The sequence below is a fragment of the Xiphophorus couchianus genome, chromosome 9 (genome assembly GCF_001444195.1).
Source record: "Xiphophorus couchianus chromosome 9, X_couchianus-1.0, whole genome shotgun sequence".
Classification (NCBI taxonomy): domain Eukaryota; kingdom Metazoa; phylum Chordata; class Actinopteri; order Cyprinodontiformes; family Poeciliidae; genus Xiphophorus; species Xiphophorus couchianus.
In genome coordinates this window covers 13,053,281-13,072,955 of record NC_040236.1, presented here as the reverse complement: position 1 = coordinate 13,072,955, position 19,675 = coordinate 13,053,281, and the positions used below count along the sequence as shown (strand labels likewise).

General features: G+C 38.9%; 2 protein-coding genes across 6 annotated transcripts in view; both read right to left on the bottom strand.

Annotated features, from left to right (window-relative positions):
* The window catches only part of osbpl9 (oxysterol binding protein-like 9), a 34,340-nt gene extending 33,092 nt beyond the window's left edge, over positions 1-1,248 (bottom strand). For both annotated transcript variants that reach the window (XM_028027620.1, XM_028027621.1), the window contains exon 1: positions 1,093-1,248. In XM_028027620.1, the coding sequence (XP_027883421.1) occupies positions 1,093-1,203 (111 nt within the window). In that variant the 5' untranslated portion in view covers positions 1,204-1,248. The remainder of the gene's footprint in view (positions 1-1,092) is intronic.
* A 1,650-nt stretch (positions 1,249-2,898) lies between these two features.
* abl2 (c-abl oncogene 2, non-receptor tyrosine kinase) overlaps positions 2,899-19,675 on the bottom strand; it is a 30,866-nt gene continuing 14,089 nt past the window's right edge. Inside the window, exons 1-11 of one of the 4 annotated variants that reach the window (XM_028027177.1) lie at positions 18,551-18,768; positions 18,232-18,363; positions 13,576-13,871; positions 13,203-13,475; positions 12,963-13,047; positions 12,682-12,859; positions 12,409-12,593; positions 11,978-12,130; positions 11,537-11,626; positions 11,147-11,305; positions 2,899-8,073 (exon numbers count right to left, since the gene is read on the bottom strand). In XM_028027177.1, the coding sequence (XP_027882978.1) occupies positions 6,275-8,073; positions 11,147-11,305; positions 11,537-11,626; positions 11,978-12,130; positions 12,409-12,593; positions 12,682-12,859; positions 12,963-13,047; positions 13,203-13,475; positions 13,576-13,871; positions 18,232-18,363; positions 18,551-18,662 (3,462 nt within the window). In that variant the 5' untranslated portion in view covers positions 18,663-18,768 and the 3' untranslated portion in view covers positions 2,899-6,274. Of the gene's footprint in view, positions 8,074-11,146; positions 11,306-11,536; positions 11,627-11,977; positions 12,131-12,408; positions 12,594-12,681; positions 12,860-12,962; positions 13,048-13,202; positions 13,476-13,575; positions 13,872-18,231; positions 18,364-18,550; positions 18,769-19,675 lie in introns of those variants that run through there. The other 3 variants (XM_028027178.1, XM_028027175.1, XM_028027176.1) reach the window with 3 other exon arrangements.

Here is a 19,675-nt window from a genome sequence, read left to right as displayed (position 1 = left end):
GAATGTTACATTGTTTTAGTAGAATCAAAGTTAACTGTTGCATGTTTTCTTTTAAATGAACTTAATTAGGTCATCTTAAGATCTCTAAAAATGTTTGTGGTCCTATTTACTATGAAATTAAAATGTAACCCAATTCACAATCTCTATACCAAATGGCATCTTAAATGTAGACAAATAAACTTGTCAATAAAAATATCACCAATAAACTCCACATTAGATTAAATAAAGTAAAAGCCAAGGAAACAATATATTTATCTGTATGTACACCCAATATTTATTCCTTTTTTAAAGCAACAGATCATCACATTTGGCTGTAATATTTTCTTTAGACGTCAAGCCACTAATGACCCTTAGTTTCTAGTCTGTAGTGTTATTTTCCTAAATATAAAGTTTAACCTGGCTTTTTCTTTTTTGTCAAATTGGTTTGCCCTCCTTTCTGCCATGCAGTAGTTTATATCTTTATGTATTCCGTGTACTTCTTGAAGCCAATGTGGTTCTCGGTGTACAGAAGATAAAAGGCTACATAAGGAACTTTCTGAGCGGCAAGGACAAATCTGACAACTAAACGGTTAACAACTCTGACGTGATCTGAAATTATGAAACTTAAATCTAAACAATAAGCGCACTGAAATGAAACTGATCAGAAACTAACTAGCCTCTCCTCCCACCGTCTTAGTCGTTGAACATAGAAGTCTTTATTAAAATAACAATAGAATATTTCCAAACCAGTGAGTGTTGGACTTTTAACTAATTATTGAGAACAGATACCTCTTCACCAGCCTTATTATTACTAAATGACTCTGGCAATGATTTTATTACTGCCTGCCTTCCTGCTGTTAGCCCTGTTAACCAGCTGCATTAGCGGAAGTAACAACCAAACGCTCGACATTACTCGTCAGTTGCTCCTCAAAGCTCACTGCTATTAGCCAACGACCGTTTCAGTCATCAGATAGACCCGCCTCTGCAAGCCAGCTGATACTCCCAACTCCTGACAAACATAAGGCCTTGTCTCACTTCTGTTCAGCAGCCAGCGACATGTTTAACCGTCGGCCGGCCACTCTAACCGTTACCGAGCGGTGGAATTGAACATACCGTGTAGTACGACAGGAGCCCGGCATTGTAGTCCAAAACAAACCACCGGTACTGCCAGCCTTTCATGACGTTAGTCCACTTGCTTAGCGGCCCCTCCATGATGGACGCCATCTTTACAACAGGCTACGATTGGGGAGGAGCCGCATATGGTGAGGGCCAGGATGCTGAGGAAGAGGAGGGTGACGATGATTATGATGATGATGATACTTCTTTATTATCCCCAGGGATAACTCACTTGTTTCCACATTTCAATAAAAGTATGTAGAGCTATATAGCTCTTAATTACAAATCATACTTTAACTTTAACTTGCATGTTCTGAAATACTTTGAAGCAGCGATGATACACTTTGATTACATTTTCAGATTGACTTTGGCAAAAAATTAGTAAAAAGCATTGAAACAAATTCACGTTTTATTGCAAAAACATAATCATGTATAGTAGATTTAGAAAATTTGCAAACATTAATTCAGTGGGGGAATTGCACATTAAGATACCTGCTTATTACCTTAATGATTCCACTAGCCAAGTTTATTTCTATATCACATTTTAGCAATGAGGCAATTCAAAGTGCTTTACATAATATAAACACAACATGATAAACAGACCAGAACATTAGATTGCAGTGGTAAGCTAAAGAGAAGTAATGAAAAGTTTCAATGCAGACTAAAATGAAGTTCTATTTTTTATTAATATGACTTTAAGCAAATGGGTTTTAGCCTTAATTTAAAATAATATTGCATTTCAGAATTTTGGAGGTTTTCTGGAATCATAGAACTATAAATCACATAGTGCAGGCTTTCCATAAGATTTAAGTTAGTAAGCGGTTTTGGTTCAATGAATCATTTCTGTATTGATTTGTCCGTGTATACTATATCCTGCTGAAAATCCATTTACTTTATACAGGCAGTAGCCACTATGTGTTTACTTGAATTTTTCTTCCACTGACTTTCCACCATTGTACAGTAGGGATTAATGTGCTTTTCCGCTTATTCGTCTAGAGCCACATTGCATCTCTACAGCTGAAAATGTTAGTTTTCACCTGGCAAGTTCAATTTCTAGAAATGATTTGAAAAATTTATGTTTATGATAGTAAGTTTGAAAAAGATTCACTTTTATTGTGATTTTTAGGGTGCTTGTAAGTGTTGTAATTGTGATACATTTTTGTAATTACTATTTTTACTAAACTAGGGACACCCTCTCTAGTTTGATCAACGTGAGGTGATTCTACTGCAATAACACAAATTTATTAATTTATTTCAAGGCTTTTTACTTGAAATGAATTGCACCAGTGCTGGTGCAGAGTGCTGTATGTAAAGATATGTTTTTTGTCTTTCATTTAGGTTCTGGTTGATGCTAGTCTGGGCTAATTACGGCTAAAATAAGATAGTCTCAGTTTGAACTCCAGCACTGATTTTCCCATCTTCCATTGTGACTTTAAATAAGCAGACAACCTGACACTGACCACTCTTTATAGTGCCTTTAAAATATCAGTAATAATGCATTAATGTAGTATTTTGTAAATTGCATTTTATTTCATGTCTGCTGCTACTGCTATCTGCAGATCAATCCCATTGGGATAATTATAATTGTATACTACCTTTCTATATCATTTCATTGAAATAGGAATTTCAAGAATATGGTGTATAGGTACTGTAATTACTGGTACTAATTTTGTTTTTGATAAATCTCTCTACTTCTTTAACCTATAACATTTAAGCATACAGAATTTGTTAAACTGTAAAATGTTATGTTTTGCTTTTAAAAGAGCTCAGTCTGAATACATTTTAAAGGAAAAATACAACAGCATTCATCAATATCTTTATTATTTACAATAGGCTTAACACTGATAAGCAGAACTTCACAGTAATATAATGTGAGCATTAAATAAAATAAAAAAAAAAACACAAAATATATTTTTGTACAATAAAAAAGTCATGTTAACATCTGACATTTTATCCCTGTTTAGATTCACATATTCCACTCTGGTGTTTTTGTGTTAATTTTACATTGCACTCATCCAACTGAAGACGTGGCCTTTGGTATAATGATGTGAACGCACGCCTTTTAGAGATAAATCCCAAAAACAGAGAAGACAGGAGAAAAGAAAAGACACACTGCATAAAAGATCAACAGATAAAAACAGATGATGACAATTAGCGGAATTGTAGTGGTCGGATAGGAAAAATATAGAGATTTAAACATGTAGGATCTGAAGGGAAAAAAACCATCATGAACAGACTATTTTCAATAAGGCCTTTTTAGAAAATCTGCTCCATGGTGACACCACAAAACAAAGTAACGGACGCAAAGCGAGCCAGAATGGCAGTCATTCAGAAATATATTGATACATATTCAAATTTGGGTATTCAGATTGAGACAAAAACAGCAGTTTGGGTTTAGTGCAGCATGGTTGTGTGTATATTTGTTTATGCAGCGTCATTAAAAGTGTTTGTAACAAAAAGAGCACCATTTGGTTCCCAGTTTGCATCTGACCATTTAGTAATAAAATTAAAAGTAGTGATGATCTAATTATAATTCATAATGGAAGAGCAGACATATGCTGTGATTTGCTGCAATCATCGTGTCCTTTACATATTTGTTTCCCCTACAAAAAGGCACCAAAAATGATGAAAAATGTTATTTAAAACGCACAGTGAATAGAAATGAAAGTTTTATCATAAAGTATCCTATTTCCCCAAAGATATGGGTGGATTAGAATGAAACTCATAAAATACAATTAAGGTTTACTGAAAAGTATTTAGAGTTATGCAGCTCGGTGCTTATAGATTCAGTTGTATTTATATGCCATTTGTTACTCAACTGGTGAGGACTTTTCCAGTGTACATCAAGGTGAGAACTGAAGCAACAAAACCAAATCATGTTAGAAAACTGTTAGAAGTGAAGTATGTGTGCGCGCTGTGAGTGTTCATTAAAAACAGAGCAGCTGTCTTCAGACTGGTCATAATTAAGAGTATGGGCCTGCAGGTGTAAAAGAAACATGGCACTGTAGGAAAATAAAGACAAAAGTCAAACATTTTATCAGGTTCAGGAAAGAGGGTTAATACATTCAAAGAGATCTCTCACAACATTTCTCTTTAAGCCATCGACACACATACTCTTTAAATCTGAAGAAATAAATGAAAAATCTCCATAATTTTCCTCTCAAAATATGCCTGTGCTTTGAACAAAAATAATTTAGTTAAAATTCATACATTCTAAAAAGCATTTCTCTCTCCAAGTCAAATAAATCCATGTGTCGCTCATGTGCTAAAGACGTACTGCAGTTTAGTCTGGTGAGAGTTCAGTCCTGTGTGACAGGTGTAAAGTAGGTCTCTGCACTCATTAAATAATCTGAGGCACTGGGGCCCTACAAGGCTACAGGGAATCCAGCACTGCCCATCCTGTGAAGGACACTTAAAGAAAACACGTCCAGGTCAACCTGCTGCCATCCTGTGCTTTCCACCTCCCAACTATTATGTGATCTGAATATAAAGAAAAATTTTTAAAAAATTTATTGAAATATTTCAGGGATGTTCAGGATTTGTCACCATCTAAACCTCAGTTACATTCAGTCATAATGGTTAAATAATGAATACGGGATTTCCTTTATAGTCCCAATCCAATCTCAGATATTCTACCTGTCTCAGTGATTTTTAAATGATCTATATTAGGATTCCCCAAAGAAACTCAACTGTTGATAGCTGTCGATCTACAGTCTTCAGAAAATAGTGAGCTATGCCTGTTTTCATATGCACAGTTTTATGTGGACATTATGTTTTTGATTCAACATACCAACAATCCCAGTGTTTTTACCTTTTATATCATTTGCTGCTCCACCCTCATTCTGCCTATGCCACATGACTGCTGTGCATCCAAAGTTAACTTTGGCATAAAGACAGTTTAGTAGAGAGCAGCTGAAACACCAGTCCCTAACATTTATGATGTCTAAAGCAAAGCATTGATTTGAGAAGTACAGAAAAATACTTCCTCTGTAAACTGGAATTTGTTACCAGCCCAGTTAAGAAAGAGACATATAAAAACAGGAAATTAGGCTACTATGTTAGCAAACTGCTCCAAATGAAAATAGCAAGCTTTTGTAAAGAACTGTACCTGTATGTATCGGGCCAGATATATCTTTATAAACAAAAGATGTGCTATGAGTGTTTCAAGTGACACACTCATATTTTGACGGTTTGTCAAAAATATTTCATTACCTTAACTTCTAGGTGGAGCAGCCTCTGGGAGACAAAACGGATCAGACTTCAGTATCTTGTCTGTCATTAGTGAGTAACTGATGAAATGTACTGTTCTTTTAAAGATATCACTCATAATAGCAGAAGAACCAGGCTGATATTATGTCTGGGGAAATGCGTAATCTTAAATCACTGGGATCTGTATGTGTATCAGGACATACTTTATTTTTTTGGTCTTTATTTTGACCTGCTTAGATTAGAGCATAAAGTAAGTGTCCCTTCAGTTGCTCTGAAAAGTTATGACACGTTGGAAAAAATCCCCCAAAATCCTGGCTACTGATTGAAATGTAAATAGAGCTGAAAACTGATAAAGAAAACACTAAATTTGACACCCCAAGTTTTGAATGCTACTGAATCCTGATGCTGGTTCCACATCCTTACATTCCCAATGGCTTTAGAAAAATGGCTTATGGTCACACAATTCCTCACTGTGAAACAATACATCCAGCTGATGGTCCACATACTTATGAAACAATGAGTTTAAGACTGCCCTCAACCATCCCTGTCTGTTCTAAGTATGCAACAGAGAAGCAGGGTGAGTTCTTCCCCACCCGGTTGGCTGACGACACACACAGCTCATACACTCATTCAGGTAACAAAGAGGCTTTCTTTGGCCAAATAAAAACTTGTAGCAAAACATTGCAAAGTGTGACTTGAACCACATTTAGTTTAGTTTAGTGAAATATTTCTCAAAATATTTACAGCTAAGAGCAACAACTTAGTGACCACACTGGCATTTTAGGAAACAGGTTTCTGTAAACAATAAAAACATGTTTTGTAGTGAATTTTGTGAGGTACTGTAGAGATTTATTTCAATCTGTGCCCCAAATAGCTGAACCAGAAACAAAAAAAAACAAAAAACAAAATTGGAATATACTGTAAGTGATTTGCCTGGTAGTAGAGGTGGTGGTTTGTGTGATCACAGTGGCTACCTCTGTACTACGTCGCTAATCTCTTTGATACAGTTGTGCAGGTTGTCCAGCACAGTATTGGACCCCACACTGCTCAGGCACCCGCCTCCAGAAGAAGAGGCCCTCAGTTCCTGCAGGCTCAGCTCCAGCTTGCCCACTGCCTCTCGGAAGGCAAATTTGTTCCTCATTTGAGGGATGCAGTCCACATAACCTGAGCAGCAGTCCAGCAGCTGGTGGCCGGCGTCCAGAACCTGGCTGCTGGAGGGGCTGTCAGAGCTGGAGCTGAGCACGCTGCTGAGGCTCTCAGCGCACTCCAGCAGGGCTTCGCGGCTAGCCCTCTCCAGGGGCACCCTCTCCACCTGCTGCCTGGTTCGCCGCAGTGCCACTTTGGAGCCAGCAGATGGTGCTGTTTGTGAAGAGGAGGAGGCGGTGGTAGCAGCTCCGTTGGCCATTTTGGTGGGAGTCGTGTTGGTGCTCGCAGGACAGGAGGAGGATGAAGAAGCAGGAGGCACTTGTGGCGGTGGCACTGATGGTCTACCTGTCGTTGCTCCTCCTGACATTCGCCCTGACCTCTGACCTTTTACTGCGTCTCCGTTCACTTCCACAGGGGCTCCACTGACCTGGTCCTCGCTGTCACAGCTGTAGGACTGCTGCAGACCACGTAGAGTCGGGGGAGGAGGAGGAGCACAGCGGGGTTTTACCAGCCGTGGCCTGTCCCGCTCGCCTTGGTGCTCAGACAGCAGCTTGAAGCGATTCCCCTGAGAGTCCAGCCCGACCAGGTGCACATCGGCTGGGCTGTGCTTCAGCGTCGGGGAGATGAGGACCGGGACTTTGTGGTTATGAGTTGAGGTGGAGTTCTTGGAAGGAGACGACCAACTCTGCTGCCTGTCCAGCCCTCCACCTTCCTCTCTGCTGTCTCTCACCCGAGACAGACTTTCTGATTCCCCGACCTCCCCCCCGACCCCAGGTGCCCTCACCCCTACAGCAGTACCCCGGGGTAGTAGCTTGGCTTTTGGCCTATCCCTGATCTGCGCGGTTCCCTCATCCATCCTCCTCAACAAATTTTCGGAGGGACGAGCGGCCCCGTTCTCCAGCTGAGATGTTGTGGAGGCAGTTCTCTCCAGAGGCGACTTTGCGCTGCGGTTTCTCGGTAAAGTCAGAGCCATGCGCTCCAGGTCCGGCAGCCCAGATGACATCGAGGAGGTAGAATTCGACCTAGGGAAAGGTTTCGGTCCTCCAACTATACCACTCTCATCTGAAGAGGCTGTTTTTCCAGTACGAAGCCCCAGGGTCTTTTTGATGAGTCTGGGGGTGAAGAAACCAGCCAGTCCACTCCAGCTGCTGCCGCTCGTCAGCTGAGAACCAAGGCCCCCGGCGGAAGGTTTCTGTCCGAAAGCGGCCCCACAGCAGCGAGACTGGGACTGGGTGGCCTCCCCGTGGGAGTGAGAGGGAGAGGCAGAGAAGCCCCCTAAACTGTCCGACTGGGGCAAGGGCGGAGGTGCGCTGAAGTCGGCTGTGGGTTCATATTTCTTGTGAGGCTGCGTCTCCATCTCCCGGAAGGAACTGCTCCTCTTGGGAGGTGTGGGAAGGTTCTGTTGCACCTGGGAAGATGGCGAAGAGGATGAGGAGGAAGAGGAGGTAGACTTCTTTTTAATGAAGGAGCTAAAGAAGCCAGTTTTGCGGTCTCGTGTGAATGTGCCGATGTCCTGCGCATCCTCCAAGAGGCTGCTGGGAGATTTATCTCGAGGTTGCTGCTTTCTTGGGAGAGCTGGGGAGCTGCTTGATCGGCCGTCCCCTCCGAACAAAGAAGTCCAACCTGAGGAGGAAGGGGAAACAAATAAATTACAATCTCATACATATCTGATTGAAGAAGGAAGAAATGGGAAGTTATTTTAGTCGATGTCTATACATTAATGTCACTCATATTAGCTTTAGGAAAAGCTTTTCTCTTCTCTGGGACTCATGAGCAAATAAAAAGCATGGCAGAAGAGTGAATGGAAATTATGAATCAACGCCAGCTTGCATGTACACCAATTCAATGATTTACAGATTGTTCGCATAACACATTATAAGTTAAACATCCTCAAATTAAATCCTGAAAAAATTGAAATCTGATGGATGAGTTATTCTGATCCAACATTTCCAAAGGGCAGCAGTATTCGCTGACCTTTATGCAAGCACAGAGTGGAGAACAATTGCCTTAGCCAGGAAATGAGTCAGAGAAAATGCAAAAGGAAATTGCAAGATGTGGCCGTTATATTTACAGAAACATTGTCAACTATGTGGTTAAAGCAGATTCAAAATAATGTTGTTACATTAATACAAATACTATGAATCATCCTACATTACATAAGCAATTATTTTGGAGAACCAGTCACAAACAGCGGTGGTGCTCATTAATGAGTGATGGGCAATACTGACCTAAATTTTTAAAGTATAGTTTGTGGTTCATGTCAAGTGATTAAATGTGACAATCAAAAGCATTTGTAAGATAATTAGTGGTTTACAATGATAGTTATAGCCTAGCAGCAACAAATAGTGCTCTAAAAGTCTAGGTTATTCCATTCAACTGCTGCATAAAGTGATGCAAATGTACTACTAAATCAGCAGGGATAGGTAGTAATCAAGAGAAGTTTTCATAATAATGGAGAAAAAGCAGATATTAACTATGGTTCCAAACCCCATAAAATGAGATTCTTACTTCAGTGGTAGGATCATATTTTCCAGTTTCGGTTACATGATATCAATAAATGCAGCATCTGTTTCAAAACAAGAATAAAAGCAAGTATTGTGTTGTAATGCTTCACAGAATGCAACAATTGTTGTGAAGCAACCCTTTAAGAGAAGTATTTGTCTTTGTGAAGGTCTAACTGAACTAAGTGATGAGTTAATGAGGTGTAGTGACTTATAAATGCAAATTCATTGATGACGATTAGTGTATTTGACTTTATGATACAAGAAAAACATCTGAATAAATCTAATGGGAAATTCTCAGCTAAAAACAAGCTGTGAGTTTAAAACACTACCTTGATGACGCTGGTCAAAAACAAAACAGTCCCATTTCACTCCTTGCCCCTCATCTTAGCCATTAACCCCCAATTTCTAAAGAAGAGACTTTCTAAACATTTCATCAGAGAAGCAGCTGATAGTATACGAGGTTCTAACATTGTGTAGTTTTGATATTAATAGTTTTTAAGCAAGCAAATAAAATGAAATATATTATATATAGATAGGTTGGCACATAAATCAAAATGAAAAACACTGTTTATATTTATGTATTCTTATATGATAATCAAATTAAAAATTGTGCAATGTATATCAAATTCAAACCAGTCAAATTAATTATATTTCAAGTGAAAATTTCTTACAACATGCATTTAACATATTTTTATTAATCTATTTGAAATACTTGGCCTTTACTCTAAATGCATTTTTATACAGATTATAGTTTATCTTTGGACCAGGGTACATTTTATATTTTGATCTTCCCCAATAAGCATGAGAAAAATATTTGTCAATATGTGCTAGAGAACTGACAAACTGTTTACACAACATATGAGATATTAGGTCAAGTGTGTTTATATATAGTGTCCTTTTAGCTTAATCACTACCTAGCTCTGTCCCTTTTTAACCCTGCTAGCAAGAAGACAGACTGTCTCAATGGGAAGACCCCTGATTTTTAAAGTGGATCACAAAGACATCCGGGATTTCAAATGGAAGTGGACAGATTCTATCCAAGGTTCTGCATCAGCATTCTGTACAACTTTGTAGCTCTTTTTCACATTTATTGAAAGATAAAACCAAAGGCAAAATCTTGCAAATGTATCCTTATTACTGTGCTTATTCTCCTCCAACCATCATTTGCTATTTGGGTTGATTCATGGGTGTTAGGATTTTGGGGTTGAGTAGACATGACATTTGTTTTTGCCATGTTTTGTGCTTGACTTGATTTTATAAAAACAATCTCAAATGCATAAAAGGGAAGAATATTAAATAGCTGTTATTAACACATAAATGAGCCAGCAGAAAAAACATGCAAATATCATCAAAATGTTATTTAAATACAATACATAAGCAATGAGTTATCTACATTAAATATTAGACGTGCTATCTGGAACACATTTGTTACAGTCACAAAGCATTGGTTAGGAACATGAATAAAATAATGCAACAAATACAAATAAATATCAAGTTAGATTAACAGAACATATACATGTGTGCAAACCATTGTTAAGAAAAAAGCTGTTCAACTGCTTAATATACACAGAAAAGATTGTAGAGGACTTTAGGAAAGCCATGGAGATTTTTACATTTTTACATTCAGTTAAACAAGGATTTAGATGAGAGTCCCTTAAGGTACAGCAGAGACATATCAGCCCAAAAGACTGAAAAAGTTAGCAAAAATTTTAGGAGGCTGGTAAGACAGAAACTGCCTCAGATTTACTGGGAGCTTTGATTTAATATGCTCTAAAAGGGTAATGAGAACAAGAAGCTTCCATAAAGCATTTTCCTCTCCATTATCCCAAGGATAAAACACAATTCAACACTTTTCCAATTCTTTTATTGCAGATCTTTACCAATTTTATCAAATATGTTACATTTTTACACATTAGGATGTGATTTGTAGTTTTGTTGATTGGATACCATAAAACAGTGTGTTTGAACACAACATTTTGTATTTCACTGGAAGTGTTGGTCATCAAGGCGTTTTGAAGCTCTGAAAGACTCTGGGTAAAGCGACGAGCTGGTGAGAAAAATCACAGCCTGTCTTTTGAGCCGGCGTGCTTGGCGGCGCTGCAGCTGCTTCTGCGTGTCGGCAGCGTTGTTGTCAGGCATACCTGCAGAACCATAATGTGGTGTGGGGAGAGCGTGGGCATGCCTGGATGTACCTGAGTGGCTGTGGGTGCTGTGGTCAGAGTGGCCGTCCAGTCCACCCTCGATGTTTTCCTTGTTCTCCGTGTGCTTGTGGAGTGTGCGGGATTTGGAAGGCAACAGGGGCATGTCGTGACTCACAGAGTGCGCCGTCTTACACAACTCCTCTGCAACCTCTGCAGAGGAAAAAGAAATTAGATTACATTTATGCCCATTTTTTGCTACTGGTACATTTTCTCCAGGAAAAAATATGGACCAATCACCAGATTTCTCAAAGAGATAGTCTGTAAACACTAATGGAATCAAATTTTTGTATCTACACAAATCAATATGATGACTTTAAGGCTTCAGCTAACCAGTTTCAAGCTTAAGAAATTGATTAGCAACAGAGAAAAAGTGATTATTACCTTCTGAAATGCTGGAGTCATGGAACATTGTCTCAAAGGCCTGGTGTATCTCTGCAAATGATGGTCGATCTAAAGGACTCCACTGCCAGCCTGTCAGAAAAGATACAATAAATGGTTTTAATACAAAAAATCTGCGATATAAGCAGTAGAAAATTAGATACAAAAAAGGCAGTAGTCAAAAATATTGTTTCACTATAATGATTGTATTTGCTAAACTCAGTATTTTCTGTAAACCCACATTTCTACCCACAGTTTTGAGTTCAAAGACAGTTTTTTTTGCAAGTTTTTATGTTATTGTTTCAGCTTTGCAGATGTTGCATGGCATAGCAAAATCAATGAATGCAGTTGTTACTGTGCCTCTTTTTCAAACTTGTGCAACACTACAAATGTATTGCACAACCATTTAACCAACAGGTCATATGTAAAACAGATGGTACTTACATGCTCTCATTAGTTCATAAACTTTGGGTGGACATCCTTCTGGTTGCTCCATGCGATAGCCTTTCTCCAGGAGATCGTACACTTGAGACAAGTCTATGCCTGGGTATGGAGACATGCCGTAGGTGGCAATTTCCCACAGCAGCACACCAAATGCTGTAGAGAGAGACAGGTCAGTGATAACATAGCACATCTTTAGATTGATTATTTTTTTAACTTTATTGCACAGTATTATAATTACAGTTGGGTTGGACAATATGCAACTTGATCTGAGTCTTTGATTGAATTGAAATTAACTGATTTAAACTAAACTGGATTTGTATGACTGGAAATAAACTTGACCTGGCATTTGTAGAGCTACATAAATAAAACAAACTAAGTGAACAAAATGTTGAAATCCTCTAAACATGGATAAATGCACAGGGTTTGCTCACCCCAGACGTCAGATTTGATGGAGAAGGTGTTGTATGCAAGGCTCTCTGGTGCCGTCCATTTGATGGGGAACTTGGCTCCGGCGTGAGCAGTGTAAGTGTCACCGGTCATCAAGCGGCTCAGACCAAAGTCCGCAACTTTAACAACGTGATTTTCACCTACCAGGCAATTTCTTGCCGCCAGGTCCCTGAGGAAAGAGTTTAGGAGTAGAATTTGAGGATATGCCAGGAAAACAATCCATCCATTTCTATATCTGCAAATGAACCAAACCATACCTGTGGATGAAATTCTTCTTCTCCAGATATTCCATAGCAGAGGAGATTTGTGTGGCCATGTAGAGCAGTGCCACAGCATTCACCTCAGACTTTTCACAATCTCTCAAGTAATCCAGGAGGTTGCCATGTGGCATGTACTCTGTCACAATGTAGAAAGGAGGCTCCAATGTGCACACACCTGTGGGGAAAAAAATAAGCGAATCACAATCTTTCATTGAAAAAAATTTGGCATTTCTGCCAGCATGAAAAACATTGAAGCAAACGAGCTGCTTAATAATTACCAAGTAGCTGAACGAGGTTTGGGTGTTTAACCTCTTTCATAACCGCTGCCTCTTTCAGAAACTCCTCAACTTCCATAGTGTCCTCCTGCACATTAAGAAAAAGGAAAGATTATTAAATGTGTAATCCCTACAACCACCTGCAGGTGGTGATCTATAGCTATTCTTAGGACGCTCTATCCATCTCTGCTACTTCAGACACTACAAATAGTTTTCACATATGAATGAATACTCAATTCCAACCTTGAGCGTTTTGACAGCCACAGTGAGGTTGTACTTCTTCCAAACTCCAACATAAACCTCCCCATATTGGCCTCCTCCCAGCTTGTGCTTCATGGTGATGTCTGTGCGCTCCATCTCCCATTTATCGTGAATGGGGGAAACGCCGTACACAGTGGGCTTGTTGCATTTGGGTGCAGGATAGTGCAGCGTGGTGACCAGGCCGTCAGGTACAGTGGAGTGGTGGTGGACCAGCTCAGCCAGGGTGGCGAAACGGCTCTCGGATGTGACGTACACCTGAGGGGAAGGGTGGAAAGCAGCGAAGGTCAGAATTTAGATAAATACGATTTGGAGATGCAAAAACAAGAGCATTAAATGAAAATAGTCATGCCTCTACCTTCCCATCAGTGGCCGTGTTGATCCGGTAGTGGTACACTCTCCCCTCGTATCGCAGAGAGATGGACAGCTGGCCAGGGCTGCTTTCACTTTCCCGGACCAGAAAACTGCCGTTGATGAGGGAGGAAAGCAGGTACTCTGCAGCGCTGCGGGAGACCGGTCCGTGGTACCAGCTGTGCTTCTCCAGACTGTTGACCGGCGTGATGTAGTTGGAGGGCACCCAACCCTGGCCGTTCTTCGACCGCACCTCACTCCACTCTCCATTCTGGTTGTAGCCCAGCACACGCAGCTTCTCACCTGGAGACAAAACAAATTAGGTGAAATTAGCAAAAGTAGCTTTGATTACAGGATGCATCACAAGAACAACCTCTAAAAATACCAGAGAACAAGTCAGGATTTGAATTAGTCTCAGCAGCATCAGACATCAATTATTTCTGCCATTTTTTGGCCCTTGGAGGTGGTTCCAGTCCAGATTGTGATAACATTTTAAATGCTAGTCTAACACAGAAGGTGTCATGGAGATGACACACCTGCCTGTAAAACTAGATCAAACACTGCTGCAACAATGGAGATGGCAGAACAGAACATCAGTCATACAGGGCTAGGCAAACCCAGGCATGTAGCGACTTTGTTTGTTGTCTTTGTCTGACGTCAGTGCAGGGCATATAAGGGAGTGTAGACGCCAATGTGCTGAAAGGAGGCATCGGTTAGCCAAAACACTCAACGGAACAGAGGTTGGGACATGCATGCTGGATGCAGGTTAAAATGAAAACATATTAAAAGAGATAGATTGAGATGAGAAGAATGCAGATTGAGTGGATCCTATAGGAAAAATCAAATGATAAATTTTTAGATCCAATTAAATCTACAATGACTATCATACATATCAAAAAAGAAAGGACATTTAGAAAATGTTCTGGCTACACTGACTCAGTGCCCTCATTCAATTAGGAGGTCTGTAATTTATCACATTCTACTTAATTGGACTTTTAGTAGTCTTCTGTGGTAATAAGTTTTGTATTTCCTTAAAAAAAGCAGCAGTTGCAAGTTTTTAAGAGATTTAAAGGTGATGTATTATGCTTCCTTAAACAGGTAAGGATATTTCTATACAAACCATGTTCATTACATTTTTGGCACAAAATAATCCTTGGATAAGTTGATTTTAGTGTGATCAGTTCTGCCTATTTGGAGCTCCTGTCTTTTTAAATCTAAATAAGACGCTGTTGGTCACTCCTCTTAACTCAACTTTTATATTCGCATGTGAAAATGGCCTCAAACAGATCCACAATTATACAACCGTACATCTTTGAAAAGCAAAAGTAGAGCCTCCTGCACAACCAACAACAATGTACCAAGTGGTTCCTGAATAGTAAGTCAACAGTACAACATTTGTCTTTTCCAGTAGCCATTGTACAACACATACAGCAGTAAAACCAGCAGGAACTCAACTGGGGTTGCTAGGTAACGGCACGGTGCCCGTTGATTGTAACTTAGCAATCGGGAGGTTTTTGAAACGGCTTGTTTTCCAGGCACCAAAATATATTAACTTGTTGCCATAAAACAGTAGGTTGTTTTTAGAAGAAGTAGAAACCCAAATGGGAATTGTACAAAAAAAAAAATTATTTTGCATAACAGGTCTCCTTTAAGAGCAACATATTCTAATAAAGCAAATAAATCCACTGAGAAAAAAATCACTATGGGTATCTGCTGCTTACAAGATTTTTTACAATTTTTTTTTTTCCATACTCAAATTTTGAGAAGCAAATGTTGAGGATGGATACATGGACCAGATGATAGATGGATTCATGAAAGGCTGAGAGAATAGATGGACAAACTGGTAGACAGATGAAAGGATGGAGGGATGCTAGATGGATAGAGCAAAGATTGGAAGAGGTATGGATTGAGGTACGGGCAAGAATGAATGACAGATTGAGAGGAGGAGGAATGGATCAGTTTCAGGTGGATGACGGCAGAGGGAATAAATTCTGGAAATCAAATTTCTATTCTCTTAACATACTGATCCAACCCTGGAAAACAAATCATATTGCATGCTTTTCACAATTATATAAGGAATGTGCACATAGTGACACCAAGATGACACATGATCATGTACCAGGACTATAGAAAATTACAATTAACAACTGATCATCCCCATCCAGTGGTTTCCTGTCTGCGGCGCTAACTTTGTGAGAGTGGAACTACTGACTCCTGTATTCAAAAAGGAAGAGTTGCCCCAGCTGGCATGAAGAAGAGACAAATCATAAGCAGAAGACATGTGTTCGCTCTGTCCTCCTCCTCCTCCTCCACTGCTCATTCACCTGTTATTATTACAGTTGAATTGATTTAATGTTAATTCAGCCATTAGAGCCAGCCAGTTTCCATGTGCAGCCAAGCCTGGGAGGACACATGTGCTGGCATGTGGGAAGAAATCTCAGATTCACTCCATGAGTCAGGGTCTAAACATCATTTCCATCCCGGGCAGCTGGCACAGAAAGTCCTAAAAATGATGAATTAACAGACTGCCACGTTTAAGGCTTTAGATCTGTTAGTATCATGAGCCTGCCTGTGTTTGAATCTGACTGAATCTGCATCAGTAACAGAACATCTCTGTTGCTGATGCTCAATTACAGAGAAAACTGAACAGAGTGTGCAAATCTCTATGAGGTCAAACCGGCCAGTTCAAAGGTTAACTTATTATTAGTTAAAACATACTATAAAAAAGAACATTTGCTGCAGGATCTTCTTTCTTCGTTAAGTCATATCTAAGCCTGATGCAATAAGCAATTATTTGTATGATAAATTAAAACAAGCTCAATTTCCATTCTAATGATTTAATATTTTTGAAGGGCAATATTTTTTACAAAGGTTTCATAATCCATTTTATTTGTGGGTTCAGTTGTGTTTTTTTTAAATTTCCATTTTAATTATTGCTTTTATGTTTAATTCTGAATATTTAAGATATATTCCAGTTCCAGTGTTGAGCGCTCTTTATAAAATTATATTTCGTTGGTCTTTGAAAAAGCGAGAACTAGCATTACTATGTCATTATTAATATTATTTGAAAATGGTCTCAAAACAATTGTTGTTTAGTGCAACAATTACTGGGACAATTTTGTAACAGGCCTACATATATAACTAATTAGTATTAGATTTTTATTTAACAAAGAAAATGTATTGAAGTAAATATAGTGGGTCAAGGTGTTCAATTGAATAAAAATGCAGACATTTATGTATTTGATCCAATTAATGGATAAGAATTTCAGAGATATAAAAATAAACTTTTTCACAAGTAACTAATCAGAGCCAACTGACGAAAAACATCAAGTACTGATTTCTAGTTAGTCACTTTATACATCTCAGATTTTGGGAGAATATTTTCATGTATATGTATTTAAGGAAAATACACACAAAAAAAACGATAATATAAGAAAATTGGGAGAAATAAACTGACATTTATGCCATTAAATGTGTACTAAAACATGACCAATTAAGTCATCTCACTCTTACTGAATTTATTTTATTTACTCCTTTACTGCTAAATGTTCTAGAGGCCAATTCAACGACCTGTACCTGTTTTTCATAGTTTGTCATTTTCTTTTAACTGGGTAACTTTTTGTGTTGTATTTGTTGCTGCTTCTTGGCCAGGGCTTCATTCAAAAAGGTTTTTAATCTCAATGGATTTTCAACCCTTTATTGGATTAAAATGAACAAAAAGGGGAAGAAAATTACCATAAACCTAACCATAGAGTATATATACTCTATTATACACCCTGAAGGATGTATAATAGAGAATATATGATTACCTCTTCAAAAAAACAAGTTTTTTTCAACTTTAGTAAATTATAAAACAAAGAAAAGCTCAATGGAGGAGTAAATAAATTGAGCTTTACATTAGTTTTCTTATCTGCTTATATAATGAGGTGTAGGTGTGACTGATACAGAACATTCCCCTGGATTAAGTTGAGCTTGATCTGACATAATTATGTCTAAATGGCAAACACTGTAATACTGTAGCCTGGATGATTACAGTGATGACGCTTCACTCTGATCTGTGGCAACAACATTCATACAGTATGTGTTTCTTACAAGGGCGGGGTGCTGAACAAAAGTAGTCATGGAAAACAAATACCTGAAATACATGTCAATGATGTTGCTAAGTACCAAACCTATGGGATGACGGAATCAAAGAATGTCGTAGGGTGAGAGAATTGAGTTTCTATCCATTACAATAAATTCAGTTTGTAAATTTAGATGCAGTTTAATACAATTATTCTGGGTGCACTGATAAATAGGCTCTAGTTTCCTTAATTTTGGGGGATCGACTGATACTTACATGTGAAACCGATCAAATGCAACTATCTTATCTACCTCTGCACAGGTCTAAAAATCAGCCATTTTCCTCTTCTGCTCTGCTGAAGGAAGATTTGACTGACAGAACCACCAGGTCACCTCTGCAGTTAACAGTCACCCCACTGTAGCACTGTTTCTTGCTATCTTTAGCAACATTTTAGCCCCCCCCCCCAAAAAAAAAAAAAAATATATATATATATATATATATAAATTGGTATTGGCAGGTCAGGCTTCTTAAATATTGGTAGGTGAACCCCTAGTCACAATATAAACACACATTTTCAGTGTACGTTACAAATTATTTTACCTTTGGTGATGCTGAGTGTGTTGTCCCCACTAGCAACAAAGTCATAAAGTGCAACGAAGAGGTTGGGGTCGCTCTCAGTCGCCCCCAGCAGGTTTTCCTTAGAGCTCCATCGCACTGCCTCGGTCAGAACTTCTGGGAGAAAGGAGAAATTAAGGGTTAGCAAGTGGCACAAATCAATGGCTCAAAAAATTTTAAAAATAAGCATCTGGTGCTGAAAATGTAGAAAAAGGTCAGAGAAACGTAACACAGTAAGTTTCTCTAATACAGAGCTGTGGTATGAAGTCTGTTGACCTTAGAAACTCTCCTTCTGATTGACTACCTTTCTGTTCTGCATCAGTCCCCTGACTAAACCCTGTGCGAAGCTGCAGGCCGCTCAGAGCTGCCCATTCATCTTCAAAGCTGCTGTTTGCCTGAAGGCACCTCAAAAGCATCACTTTACCCAATGTGCTCTACAAAGAGCTCTGTTATCACCGACTACACACAAAAAGACTGCTGCATCTGGCCTGAGCCAGGTAAGATCTGAGGTAGGAGTGTATTCCATCTGTGTGTATATAAGAGAAGAAGAAAGAAAAGGGAGGAGCAAGAACGCTAAATGGGTGCCAAAACGCACACACCCACCCGATGATTAGCTGGTACAGCAGCTGCTGGAGTTCCTGCGTGTCTGAACAGCTGCTCAATGACTAGAAGAGGACTGCATTTGAGGAAAGTGAACAATCACTAAAAGAGCAAATTACTTGAGGCAAAAATAAATAGTGGTGTATATAGAAATACTGGTTTAATTTTCTCAAACATAGATGTCTCAAACACATCCACATAATCCCTTCAACAGAACACAACCTCAACAAGTGTTGTTTTTTTTTTTTTAACCAAATAACTAAAAGATACAAAGAATACCGTTAAAACTCTCACAACCTTGCTGAACAAGTTTTAATGACTTTCAAAGTCCCAGTCCAACAACAATTATACCAATAACCGAACGAGGTTCAACCCTGAAACCGGCTGATTCATTACAGATTCCTGCTGGACGATTAGTCAAACTCTATTCCGTAATCTTCAAACCTGATAATCTTGCTACTACCGTATTTGTTTTCAAGCTGATCAACACTGATCAGCTGATCTGCCTTTACGTCAATGGAGAGCTCACAAAACCAAGTTTATTTTGAAACGGGCAGATAAACAGAGTACAGCAAAAGCTCAATAAGAAATAAGAATCTGTAGTTAATATTGCTGTATTGTTTTTGGACAGAATGATTGAATATCAGTGTTGGGTGTTAAGAGCCACATTGAACTCTAGAGCTGAAGACAGACATGGTTTAGGCTAAACAACATGTTTGAACATATTCTGATTTTTTTGTGCAATTTTTCCAACATGTGTCTAGTACAATAGATAACAAATAATACTGAATACTCACTCATATTCATACTTTTCTACAAAAAACTATTT